The 13,798-nt window shown below is 35.6% G+C and overlaps 1 protein-coding gene across 17 annotated transcripts in view; it reads right to left on the bottom strand.

The window, feature by feature from the left end:
• SLIT2 (slit guidance ligand 2) overlaps window positions 1-13,798 on the bottom strand; it is a 256,993-nt gene that overhangs the window by 57,923 nt on the left and 185,272 nt on the right. For 9 of the 17 annotated variants that reach the window (XM_026792129.2, XM_026792130.2, XM_026792131.2 and 6 more), the window contains 8 exons: window positions 13,633-13,704; window positions 13,043-13,114; window positions 11,039-11,182; window positions 10,744-10,907; window positions 9,956-9,979; window positions 7,532-7,549; window positions 6,281-6,431; window positions 571-645 (listed from right to left, as the gene is read on the bottom strand). In XM_026792129.2, coding sequence (XP_026647930.2) covers window positions 571-645; window positions 6,281-6,431; window positions 7,532-7,549; window positions 9,956-9,979; window positions 10,744-10,907; window positions 11,039-11,182; window positions 13,043-13,114; window positions 13,633-13,704 — 720 coding nt within the window. The remainder of the gene's footprint in view (window positions 1-570; window positions 646-6,280; window positions 6,432-7,531; window positions 7,550-9,955; window positions 9,980-10,743; window positions 10,908-11,038; window positions 11,183-13,042; window positions 13,115-13,632; window positions 13,705-13,798) is intronic. The other 8 variants (XM_014265588.3, XM_014265591.3, XM_014265589.3 and 5 more) reach the window with 2 other exon arrangements.

Raw genomic sequence — 13,798 nt, 5'->3', positions numbered from 1 at the left:
CATAAGCTAAAGAAAAGCTTCTCATAGTTTTATTTTTAGCAACTTGCAATTGGTAAGATTATAAACTACTCTTAGAACATTAACTGTTAACATGGGCTTACATGGATAACCTATCAAACCTCTTTTTCTCAGTCATTTAAATTTTGATATTCCCCTCACCTAATGACCGTTTAATGAAGCACAGAATCAATGGCATGTCCCTAATGTGCTGAAAGAGGCAAAACTGTCTGGTTGGAGAGTAATACAGGAAGTTACAAAAGATTACTGGAATCTCTTCTAAGCAGCTTATACTGTGAGCTCCCTGCTGTGGCTGCATAAGAGACCAGCTGGCTGGATGCTGCTGTGAAGGTGCTGGGGCTGTACACCATGGGAAGTGGCTGCTGGCAGTGCCAAGCCCCACACAGGAGAGCTGCCAACTCTGACCTACCTCAGGGATTAATTTAAACCCATTCTTGATTTTTGACTGGAATAAACTGAATCTTTTGTAGATTAGAACTAAGAAAGGTGGAGAGTCACAGCAAGGAGCTAATACACTATCTGAATAGACAAGGTCATTGAATTTGCACTTACATTTTACGCAGCTGAGGAAGTTTCTTAAAGATTCCAGTAGCTTCCAGGACTGAAAATTCATTGTTATTTAGTCGCCTAAAAAAAAAATTACATCAATTTCAGAAAAAAATTGTTCAGGGATTGTCACCCCAGGACAGGGATTAATACAAAATGTTCCACATCATGTGAACTTTTCAGTCTGGTTTCCCTGAACATCTGATATTTAAATCTGATATTTAACTGGTAGCTGCAGAACAATTCCTTATATAGTGACATTCCTAATTTTGATAATTCCTGTGAATGAACATTCTCATTCCTGGGAATGAACATTTTCGTTAGTTAAACTTAGGCATACATAAGACATTTTCAAAACCTGATCACTAAAGTTTACACAGCTAAAGCTGAAAAGGAATAGGAGATGTGTTTTTAATTTTTCAAACAAAAACGTAACTAAGGGAGGATTCCATGGAACTTATAAATAAGTCTTTAGAAGGACATATAAACCACTGAAGATTAGTCTTCTGTTCTTTAAAAGGATATCAGGTGGAGTCTGCCAGACATCTGGAGGTACTCACAGAACACTATTTACAAGAATGAAGGAATTACTCTTCTTTTGAGTAGGGAATGAAACCCACCGCATAGGTCTTCCCATGAATTTAAAAAACACTTCCCTCACCATGATTTATCTTCATACCACTACAGCTGGCACACATATATTGCTTAAGGCAGCATTAAATGCTGACTTGTAACCCTATAAGAAGGAATGCAAAGAGTGACAAAAACTAGCTGGGCATTTCTCTCTCCTGCACAGGTATCAAGGCTTACAGTACAGTATACCTTTAACAGCAGCTAGGTTAGGGGACCATCTACATTTCAAACAATACCTGCATTGACCCAGTACTCCTTACTTCCTCTCTGGAAATGAAAACGGAAATTATGAGTCTTAGATCCTTTATATGCTCTAATAGAGCCATATTATTAAGGAAGGGAGTCTGTCCAGCATTTCTTTAGAAATCTTAAATAGGAAGGAGAAGATAGAACTGACAAGATCACTGCGAAATGAAATTCAGCAGAATTCTAAACCCAGAATGCTTTTCAGAATTGCCTTATTACAAGACAAGTTTAGAAAAAAAAACAACTAGAAAATTAAAGAAAGCTGTTTGTTCATCCTTCCCTTCTGTTCATTCTCATTGATAGCCAGAAGGGAAATGAAGGTTGTAAATCTGAAGGTATGGTAGTACAACAGTTTCAGCATGGAACCAAGCAGAAAGAAGACAGAAGTTTTTTGGATATACACAAAACACTCATATATCACACTAAACTACAAGGAACATGAATTTCAGAAGATGCTATCACCTCTAAAAATCAGACTTAATGTGATTTTTAGGGGGACCATATGAAATACTCTTGCACATTGCAAATTACTCAAGTTATTTCTTCACTCTAAATAGACTTTTCTTTACCCTATCAACAAAAGAACCACTGACTATTTTATAAATGCTGACATCTTCAAATACTTTTCAAGTGCTATACCATCTAGAATGACTTGATAATGAAAACATTAACTGATTTCAATAATACTTACTTGCTCTACTGCAAACATTTCTGTCCGCATCGAAAAATGCAAATAATTTGATCATTTATCCTTTGCAACAATCTTTTACCAATTAGAAGTAATTTACTTTGTCTCTCCCTCAAGTTTCTTTCACACAAATGCCTTCAACCCTTCCCGTCTTCTTTTCTATGATTCGTGTTCTCCTTGAATTTTTTCAGAGCAATTATATCCATATTGAAAAATGAAGTCTTGAAAACAGTATTCCAGCTGATCCTTTACTATTGCTATGCACAGTACAATAATTATTTCCTATAATCCACATTCTACATTCCTATACATATATCCTGAAATGAAATTTGCATTCATGCTCAATAGCACTCCTTCATCTTTAATATGTATGATAACCAGACTCTTTTTTCTTGACCTATTTGCTGTTTATATCTCAATCTTGTAGTTCTATCTAATTTCATTAGTAGAATTTTAATTTTATTTTATTTAAATTGAATTTATTTTACTTAAATTAGTCTATACACAATTGAATCAAAATTATTACAGATAACTGGAAAGTTTACAGATGTGGTGGGATCTCCATTCTGTATCTTAATATTATTTTTTGGGCCCAGTGCTCTTCACTGGTGAAGACAGCAACTGTAGTTATCACCCATCACTAGATCAAGAAAATTATCTTAAAATTACTTTTACCTGGTTTATTCAAATAAAGTACTGAAATACCCTTCTCAAAATCAAAAATAAACAGAAGCATTTGATCTTAATGTCTACATATTCTGTTTGTCCGGATTATTTGATGCTTTTTGCTGCTTTAGTAACACAATGGCTAAGATATTGCATGTTTTTGAATAATAGTTGAACCTCCCTTGAAGCTTATATACTGCAGTGATAGCTGTGCTTTCTAAAACTACCTTGTTAGGTGATCATCTATTGCAAAATCGTTACAAAAATTCAGCATATAAGACTGAAATTATTTTTTATTTAGCATTTCTCCCGGGGACTTCATTTTGAGTGATTTCTGAAATGCTTCCTGCATTTTCCTACATTTTAGAAAGCTACCTGAAAAATATTTTATTTTTGGGGTGCAATTACAGACTTGTACTTTATATCAAATACTTTACTGTCAGATTAGACAGATCATACAATGTTTCTCTGGAAGACAGTGAGCAAGGGACAAAATGGGAAGTTAGAACAGCAGTTAGTTGGTTTAGGTATAATTTTTTTAGCTTTTACAATTAAGTAGCTGTCTTGAACTCTATTAATATTTTCTGATTTAAAAAAAAACAAAAAAACAAAAAAAAAACCCAGCTACTTGGAGGAAACAGGTTTTTTTCCCAGTGGTATTATTGTTATTCTCATACATGCCGGTAAATAGGCAAACTGGAAATCAAAGAATGGTCCTAGAGCTAGACTGGGAAGTCCCAAGATGAACAACAAAGTGCATCAAAGACCAGGACAGGAGGAAACAAAAGGAAGAGCTATAACTTTTGTATCAATGAGGCAAAACCCAAAATAATGTATTTAGCTGGAGCAAATGGATTTTTAGCAGGATTAAAAAAAATGAAGAAGTAATTTCTCTATCCTCTCTAGAATATTTGCAAGACTGTTGAAATTTTTATTACATCAAATGACTTGAAGAACAATCTGTACAGCCTATCAAGTAGAAGGCTGAATAATAACTTTGTTACAGTTAAGCACGATCTTACTTGGATAGAGTGCTGGAAAGTAAAGGGGTCTTTAATGCAAAAAAAAAAAAAAAAAATAAAGGAAGCAGTGATGGAAACTGAAGAGAGGTAGAGTACATCTAAAACTAAAAGTTCCCATAAAAAAAAAAAATTAACAGAAGTGAAAGAAAATAAATTCAGTCACAGTCTCAAGTGAACGGTGGATTTTTTAATCCACTAACACTTTCAAATAAGACTGGATATTTTCTGAAAGAAGTGCTGTAACCTCGTATTTAGTAAAAAAAATTTTTGTCAACTGAAATTCGAGTGTTTAGGACATAGAGTAGATAAGGCTTGATTATTTCATTATTCCTCCTGAATTTAACATGTAGGAACCATAATTATAGAAAGAAAACACCTGACAGTATATCTTCCACATGCAAAATATTAATCTAAAAAACAATTAAAATGCTAAATTAAAATTATAATTTCTTCACAGAAGAGACAATTAAACATGATTCCTCCTAAATATCAAAGTAATGCATGCTTAATAATGTCAACAACTCCATTCCTCTTTTCTTGGTTCAGTAACTTCATTTATACAACCACTACTTGATGATTTCTTCCCACACTTTAATCTGTTACTTATTCCATCAGCTTTTATTCTTAAATTAAACAACTGTATCTCAACATATCGGATAACATAAAACGTATTTCTCCACTGAATTCTATCTCCCTTCACATAAGACTGTATCCTTTCTTTTTTCTCTGATTGCAATTTTCAGATTTCTAATAGGAACATGTTGTGGTTTAAGCCCAGCAAGACACCACGTCCAACACAGCCACTTGCTCTCTGCTCCACCATCAGGACTCGGGAGAGAATCAGAAGGGTAAAAGCTGGAAAACTCATAAGTAGAGATAAATACAGTTTAACAGGCAAGTAAAAAGCCAAGCACCTGAGTAAAGAAAAACAAGAAATTAATTCACTGCTCTCCATGGGCAGGCAGGTGTTCAGCCATCCCCAGGAGAGCAGGGCTCCTTCAATTGTACCAGTGTCTTGAAAAGACAAACCCTATCATTCCAAATGCCCCACTCTTACTCCTTCTTCCTCCCCTTTATATACTGAGCACAATGTCACATGGTCTGGAATATCCCTTTGGTCAGTTTGGGTCACCTGTCCTGGCTGTGTCTCCTCCCAACCTCCCATGCACCCCCAGCTTCCTTGCCAGCACAGCAGTACCAAAAGCAGAAAAGGCCTTGGCTCTGTGTAAATCCTGCTCAGCAAGAACCAAAACATCTCCATATTATCAACCCTCTCTTCAGCACAATTCCAAATCATAAGCCCGTACTATCCACTGTGAAGGGAATTAACTCTACCCCAGCCAAAACCAACACAGAAAATGGTAATACTAAGTTCAACTCCATCTCCCAGATTAGAGACAGAAAAAAGTCTCCATTTGTGTTTCAAAAATATTTCAGTTTTAAATCTCTTTTCCTGTCCAGATATTCAAATACTTAACAATAGTCTCACTATTTCATATCTGATTGCCATAGTGTTTCTTTGCTGACAGCTGTGGACTGCTCTTTTAAGAGGTGTGCCATCCTGATGCTCATCTCACCCCTGCAGGTGACAACTTGATCACAATAATCTTGTCTCCACATCTCTACACTGCTTTACAATGTCAAATCAAAGTCCCTTTTTTTTTTGTCCCTCAACATTTTGCCTTGTTCTTTAAACTGAATCTCCTAGGAAAACAGCTATTTCCTTCCACCTTTGCTCAGCAATGACAGTCACTTTCATCTACCTTTCTGCCAGTCCTTCAACCATCTCTGCATTCCCTTTTATACTATTCTTTGCACATGGAGAAATCTTGTAAAGCTGTCTTAATTTTATCTTTCACTCCCTCCTTGAAGATTACTTCAGTTGTAATGCTTACAAATAATTCCCATATGGCACTTATTAAGCAAGTAATAATCTCTGAGTCCTTCTCTCCCCACCTCTATTCATTATACTATTATCTCATCTTCTTAACTCTGATCTGTTTGTCTGTTTTATCTTCCTCTGGTCTCCTGCCCAACAAACATAACGTATGCTTTGCATAAAAAGAATCATCTCTGTCTGTTTAAACATCTAGGTAGCACTTTTTAAGACAGACCTCTCTGGTTACTGGATGCCCTACTTTCTCCTGCAGTTAAAAGTTAAAATCAAAATAAACCCCACTACCTTTCAAAAAGGTATTGCTCAGTGGAGCAAGTGGATTGCTCAGGTCCTGAAGAACTAGAAACATAGACTAGTTATTTTATTTTTTTATCGTGGGTTTTTAGTGCCACATGGTATTGAAATAATGCATAAATAATTTTTATGAATATTTAAGCCTTCAAAGTGCACCACAGAGGCTACTTTCAATCTTTGCTGTTTAAAAAACTAAAGCTGTGGTTTCATATTTAACAACTTTAGTCTTTCTCCATAAGTAAACAATGCTTTATTATGGGTTTAACTTACAGCTCTGCTGTGTACTGGGGAATGTGATCAGGAATTTTGTTGAGTTTCTGATTGGAGCAGTCCACTGTGGTTCCTTCACAGCGACATTTCTCAGGGCAAGCCAAATCTGCAAAGCAGTCTCCACTTAATTTGGATCTGTAATCTTCAGTGCCTGTAGAAGATTCAAGTCAAAACACAGAAGCTAAGTCAATAAAGTATAAGAATTTCTTCTTGTAAGAGGGTTGAAAAGACGTCTGCAATGCAGATAACGGGTGGGCAACTTGGGAAATGCATGATAAATTCTGTGATACTGAACAGACACAAGGGCTTCAAGAGAGGGTTAAATATAGGGACTTAAGATATGCTGGAAAAAGAAACTGAGACCAACTTCACATAGCAGGATAACATTAACTTGAGCTTTTCACAGCTGTACTTTCTGCTGATTATGTTGTCAGCCAATCTAGCCTTGTTTATAGCTAATCAAACAAATGCAACTGTTTGTTTTAGAATTTGTTTTCTTTCTCTGTATCAAGAATAAATAGATCCTGAATGCCACCTTTTCTCTTTCTCTGGTTACAAATTTGTATTGTTGACTGGACTTCATTAACCTCTGTGATTTTTTTGTTTTTATAGTCCCGATACTCCACATCATCTCAACAAATAAGTTGAAAGCCCTGTTTTCAGCTTTAATTTAAAAAATGTGTGATCCTGACTTAAGCCTCAGCAGCTTGCCATGCTGTAGAAAGCTGCGTGACGTTCCATGGTGCTTGACAGAACCATGTTTTACTCATACCTCACAACCACATGGTTAGATCAAGCACAACAGAAAATCTCGCTACGTTATCAAAACTGCATCCATTAGGCCAAGGATAAGAGCAAGGGAAAAGAGGAAGGAGTAGGTATAAATTACAGAAGCATTTGAAGTTTAATACTTGCTTACATGACATGGCATTCTTACTACTGAATGTCCAGTGCCACAGATTAAATAAAAATACAATATATATACAAAAAGAAAAAAAAAAAGGGAAAAAAAAAGAACCACATTGAAAGTTTCCTCCACCATTTCCCAGAGTCAGTCAAAGAAAACATCCTAAACATATCAGGAAAAAACACCTGGTAAGGAACTGAGGGTGGGTGACAAAGAAAACAAAGAGAAGCCAAAAAGACCTGTGGGTTCTTCTTGGACAAAGGTGAAAAGACTGAGACTAGCAGAAGGTGCATCAGGGCTGGGAGGTACACTGTGATTTAGTTCAGACACTGAACTTTACTTACAGCCAAAATGGTGAACTCCTGAAAAAGTAAAGATAGCCAAGAAGGAAAGAAAGACAGAGTAATGCCAATTAAGACAAAAACATGAACTGAGCTCTCATGTTCTCTACTTAACTTTTGTTTGATTAGAAGATGGTGCTAGGGCCATTGTCCTCAGCAGAAAGAAAGAATAATTCATTTTGAGTAGCATTAAAAATGAAGATAAGATTGGGGTTTATTACAGATTTCATCTAGGGTGATGATCATGCCTCCCATGAATTATTCTTCACTATTTTGTATATGTTCTTTAAAAGCTGCTCCCTGAATGTGTATAGGAGTTACAGAATATTCTGAGTTGGAAAAGACCCACAAGGATCACCAAGCCTCATACATGCTATACCACTTAAATCCTTAATAAACCAAACAAATATAGGAGAAACAGACTGCTCTGTGGAGGGGGAAAAAACCCAACAGTCATCAGATACTATGTTATCTACCACTTGTAAATGTTTTAGTAATCCATATGCTGAAACTACTACAGGGTACTTTTATGAGGTAGCAGAAAAATGATAATTTTTCAAATAAATGATTTAATATCTGCAAACCTTTAGTCTTCCAAATTGCCATATTGAAATTTTACTAGGACTTCATAGTGTCTGTGGAGCAACATCTCCAAATGACAGATTTAAAACAAAAATACTAAAAATATTTACGTGTTTAAAGAAATGCTAAGATTATGTTATAGTATCCACTTAAATATAAAGAAGTGGTTTTTAGCACTTTTAAATACCCAAAAAACGAGTCTAAAAATAAGTTTTGTTTGTTTCCTCCTGCATCCACAGTACATCACTGTTAGCAGTTTAAACAATTAAATATTCAGGGACAATGCCTTCAACAACTAAAATACTTCTAGGTAGCATCTCCCTGATAACCTGATAGAAAGAGAAAGCAACAGAGAAGCATGTATATAGCCCATTCTTTAAAATTTAATTATCTTCCTTCTTCCCTCCATCCCACCCTCCCTCAGGAATAGCATTTTTTAAAGGGTATGTAAATAAGCCTAAACTGCATGAGTGGCCATGTAATAACCAGGCTGTGAAGACATTTGCAGGCAGGAAAACGCTTCTAACTCACAAGCAAAAGTTGTGCTGGCGAGGTTGAGTAGAAGTCAGTCTGTGGCAGGAATACAGCTGTACTACACACTAAGGAATGGAGTGGTAACTACAGGTTCATGAAATTGAATTCTCCTGCTTTATGCTGCTTTAACACACTTTTGTGGATGCTAGTGCTGACAAATTGTGGCCTTATTTTGTATTTCATATTTTCTTTACTTTATATTCAAAACAATGTATTAGTATAAGGACCTGAAGAACTTCACATGACTGCAGCAAATTTAAGTGTTACATCACACAGCATTTGGAGGAGAGCTAAACATACCAGCTGAAGAGAAAACAATTAAGATGACTGCAGAATGACGATATACCTGTAGTACTTTAAAGAAGGAGTACACTGGTGTCCTAATCAATTACTGTAGATATTTTTCTAGATATTAAATCATGGCAGAAAATCCTGATTGCAAAACACATACTGTAACTCATCAATAGATGCATTATTCCCTTGTTTATTTTGTTATTTATAATGTGTTATGAAAAAAATGTGAGTGAATATTTTTTTTTTCTATTAAGAAAACACTGCACACACTAACAAGCAAGGTAAAAGAAGAAAGATCCATATTTCAAAGAGCTAGGGCCAACATTGGTAAATCTTTTGTAAAAGTATCATAGACCTATTGTAGCTTAAAGCTGTGTGTAAATTACTTTTTCACTCCAACTTGAAAGTCATATTTTCTTTAATGGGAAGCATTTCTGATTCACTGTATGCATGTGACCACAGAATGTCCCTAATTAAGAATATCAGCTTTCTTTTCCAAGCATTCCACTGTGATTTCCTAAACAAAAGGAGGGTGAGCAAGCAGCAGATGCAGCCAGCGTAGAGCAGGAAAGCAAGGCAAGGAAACGTTCGTTTGTAGAATGTTTAGAGTTGTGCTAGCTCTTTGATGGCAGCATGGATTCCTGTGTTTAAAAGCAGCTCAGAAGCTACATTTTAAAAACAGTAGCAGCAGAAAGGCAAGGTACAAGGTAAGTAAAAGTGTCAGTTAAAATATGAACTAGCAGGTGCAACCTTCTAAATATAAATATAGGTATAATTTTGGTAGGTTGTGTGCAAATCTGTGAGACAGAAAAAGGTAAACAGAGCTGCATGCTAAGCTCTTATATTCAGAAAACAGAATTACTATTTTCTACAAAGGAAAACTATGTATATCTATAGGTAATGACTAATGTTAATACACATGCATCAGTTTCCTAAAAGCTATGACAAACTTTGCTTTTGGGGTGAAAGGGAGAGAATATCTGCAGTTAGTCAATCTTACTGCAGAGCCAAACCTACCTGGAATGAAATACTGTTCTTTAGCTAAATAAAGAGAAAAAAAAAATAGAAGATGCGCCTGAATGTCAGCAAGCAAAGAATGAGTTTTATTAGATTAAGTATGGACTGCAGTTAACTACAGATAATTTAGTGAAAAAAATGTGTATTCACAATGAGAGCTGATAAACAACGAAGTGTGAATAGTCATAAATGTATCCGGAACATGGATTAAAAAACAGTTTTCATCTGGTATTTGCACTTGAGACTGAATAAACTGTAGAATGTGAAATGCACCTGGAACAGCTGGACACCATATGACAAAAGTTAGGATTTAAAGAAATGTAAGTAGGAAATGGAATAAGATTAGAAAAAGAAAACAGTAAATTTCAATATGAAGTAAGCTCCCTGTATAAAAGGAATATGTTATGTTTCCATATTTAGCTTAGAAATTTTTAGATCTTTCACATATTCCAGAGCCCTGTGGAAATTTAAAAAAATGATTTATGGTGGTGATACTTGTAGTGAATAACTTTAGCATTTAATTCTGAAGTTTTATATATTACATTTATGTTGTTAGGCTTAATGTTACTCAGAAATAGTGCCAAATATGTTAACTACAGTAACATTCCATGATCCAACAGTCTATGACTTCCCAGATTTCCCTCTATTCAGTCAACCAACTAAAAAAAAAAATTCTGTGATGTTTAATAATTCTGTAGAGAGACAGCTGCTTTCATTAGAACTTCTAAAACCACTATTTTTCTTTTTTGCCAATAAAGGAAAAACAGCAGCTGAACTAGGACAATTACCTGAGCAGCGGAATTTCTTGCTTTTGATCTGGCCGATCCTTTTGTTTGCCAGCCGGCGGGGGCTGGTGCACCGGGCACCGCTGGTCTCGATGGGGTTTGTGTGCAGGTAATCCGCCAGCCACTTCAGATGGCAGTCACAGATAAACGGGTTCTGAGCCAAATGCCTTCCGTGGAGGAAAAAAACCCAATAATATCACACATTATTTCCCTCTGGTCTCAGCAGTACCCAGTGCTTTTACTGCACTGTAGAATATGAAGTCGTACTTGAGAAAACCATACACAAGAACATACGTACAAGGTCTGAATGGCACGTAGGGGTGAGAAGGTGCCTTTTGCAATGGTCTGAAGCTTGTTGTCATACAGAGAAAGAAGATTCAAGTTGTGCAGGTCTTGAAATGCATCAACTCGCAGACAATTGATCTTGTTGGCATTCAATAATCTGTTTAATGGAAGATAATTATAAAATTGAAAGAAATAGTTCTGTGTCACAGCTTCAGCATTTTTCATAGACAATTCTTTGTGTGCCTTTGCTAACAGAGCAAGAGATGTAGTAACAAATTATAATTGATAGTGACATAAAGAATTTCAGTGAATTGAAGTATCTTATTTAGGTTATGTGTATTCCTACATATTTGAACCTTGGAGTTGAAATGCTTGCATTTATTTACCTAAAATCACATTTCTTGTATGTGCTGGCAGAATGTCTGTGTGGTATTTGTGTACTGTGCAAAGAAACAAGCCTAAAAAATCAAGTATATTCAAGGAAAACTAGTTTCTCTGCCAAATAAATAAACAAACAAAAAGGGAACTGAACACTGTGTTCATTAGCTGGAAGAGATGTGCAGTGGCACTTTTAATTATATGTCACTAATCAGCATGCTGCCACATTAACAGAGTTGTAGTAAAAACTGGTGGCATGGAATATATCCAAATCTGTCTTGGATCCTTTCTCCTCTGCATCTTCAAAGGGAACCTTTTCTTCCCTGTACCTCCCAGACTTCTAGTGTTAAAACAAACAAGCCAATCTAAACCAAGTCCTTTTGAAGAGAAAAAAAAAGCCTTTCCATTAGATGCATTTTTCTAACCAAATACTTTTTACTTCTTTCCATTTGAGCCAAAAATGGAATTAAGTGGTGGACTTGAAACCTAATGCTCTGATAAAGTTTTGCCACACAAGTAGAAATCTACTTAGACCTAAATGTACTACCTTTACAATGCACATTAACATAGGGAATTTTTTTTTTAATAGATACTTGAGAGTTAGGAAAGGTCTTAAATCTTTATTTTTTTACCAAATCTGAAATATATTTTATAACTAAAGCATCTTTAAAGGAAAACAGGAAAGCATACCTGCCTACTACTGTACTATTTTTCTGACTAAAGTAAATCAAAATGCAAACCTCTAGGTGGTGGTAGAAGTCGCATTTTCTTTGTATGTATTTTACTGTTTTGCCATCTTCAATTAGTTGACATTTTCCCAACCACTTCATGGTGAAGTGTGGACATTAGGTAATTCTAAACATGTGTTTAGAAGATGTTTTAAATTCTTTAAGAAGGCTCTAACTCAACAAGTCAGTTATTCTGGGACAAGTTCTTTCAAAAACACCACTGTTGTTTTATGGTCTATTTAACACATTTATTTTACACGATGCACCTACTTGCACAGGCTCTTCTGCTAAATATTGACAATCTTTGATAAAACTACCAGGTACTACTATGATATTTTTTATTCCAGGATAAAATCTAAACAGCCACTGTTTGAAAGGTTTCATGTGGAAATTTCCAAAGTGTTAAATGACGTAGCAGCTCAAGTTCACAGATTCAAAGAATTGCACAGGGTGTCAGTAAACATTAGAATTCATCAATGAAACTGTCGTGCAATATTGTTCCTTCATGGGTACAGCTAGAAATGCAATTGTATGGCATTTCCACTATATATTTTCTCTTTATAAAACACACAAATATTCCTTCCGTGGTCCCCACACAATTATATACATCCTATTTGTCATTTACAGTATCATATCTTTATGAGTTTTATCCTTAGAAATTCCACATGGGAGAATAACTTCATTTTAATCATTTCAGGCTGAAACATTAACTGATATGATCACATTTCTGGATGAGTGGCAAGCTGGCCTACAAGAGTCCTGACTCTTTTGGTTTTAGCATAATTTGATTTTACTGTACTTTGATCTTACGTATGGGATTTCCTGCCAGTTCTTCTTCTGGCATAAATCTCTCATCATGTTTACCCTTTCGAATGATCTTAAAATAGAATAAATAAGAAAAAAATACTCACAGCAGTTGCAGAGAAAAGAGTCCTTCAAACAGGCCCTTTGGAAGTTCTGTGATTTTATTGCCATAGAGGACCCTGTACCAGGAAATAACGCAGACAAACCTACCATTATGAAAGGTAGGGAATTTGACTTCAAATATAGAGAAATTCCCATTTTCCTGAAAGGAATTGAATAACAACCACTTGATGCTTGCAATATCCTTGTGGTCCTGTGAGGCAGCAGGATCACACTTTCCCAAATGGTGTGTAACCCAAAGAGCTCTGCAGAATCAGCACCTCACTGATTACAGCCTTACCAAGGGACCCTGCTAAGCGGATTTGCTGTTTGTGAGAACAACTGACTGGGGAATAAAATACATGATTGGTTGTGTTCAACTGTTTGCCATGAACATATTTATAAAAAACCCCACACATTATTAGTGTCCAACTGTAAAAGAATATTCAATTACCACTATCATTCTGAAACGATTATTACAACTTTCAGAACGGAATGAATTTATAGCAACATTTTGCACTGAGCCAAAAGGCCAGAATAATTTAACTACAAGAATATGGGAAATTTGCTTCTGTTTACAGGTCAAACAGATACCTACAGTGAATTGAGTGAACGTAAGCCCTGGAAAGCATCTGGAGCTGCTTCAGAGATCTGGTTATTGCTCAGGTCACTGAAACAAATAACATTTAATTCAATTAATTCAAGCTATTTTCAAAATAATGAAATTTAAGATAATATGTAATTAGAATCAAGTATGGATGGGA

This window comes from Zonotrichia albicollis, chromosome 5 (assembly GCF_047830755.1).
Source record: "Zonotrichia albicollis isolate bZonAlb1 chromosome 5, bZonAlb1.hap1, whole genome shotgun sequence".
Classification (NCBI taxonomy): domain Eukaryota; kingdom Metazoa; phylum Chordata; class Aves; order Passeriformes; family Passerellidae; genus Zonotrichia; species Zonotrichia albicollis.
The sequence above is the reverse complement of the archived record's forward strand: the minus strand, read 5'-3'. Positions and strand labels throughout refer to the sequence as shown.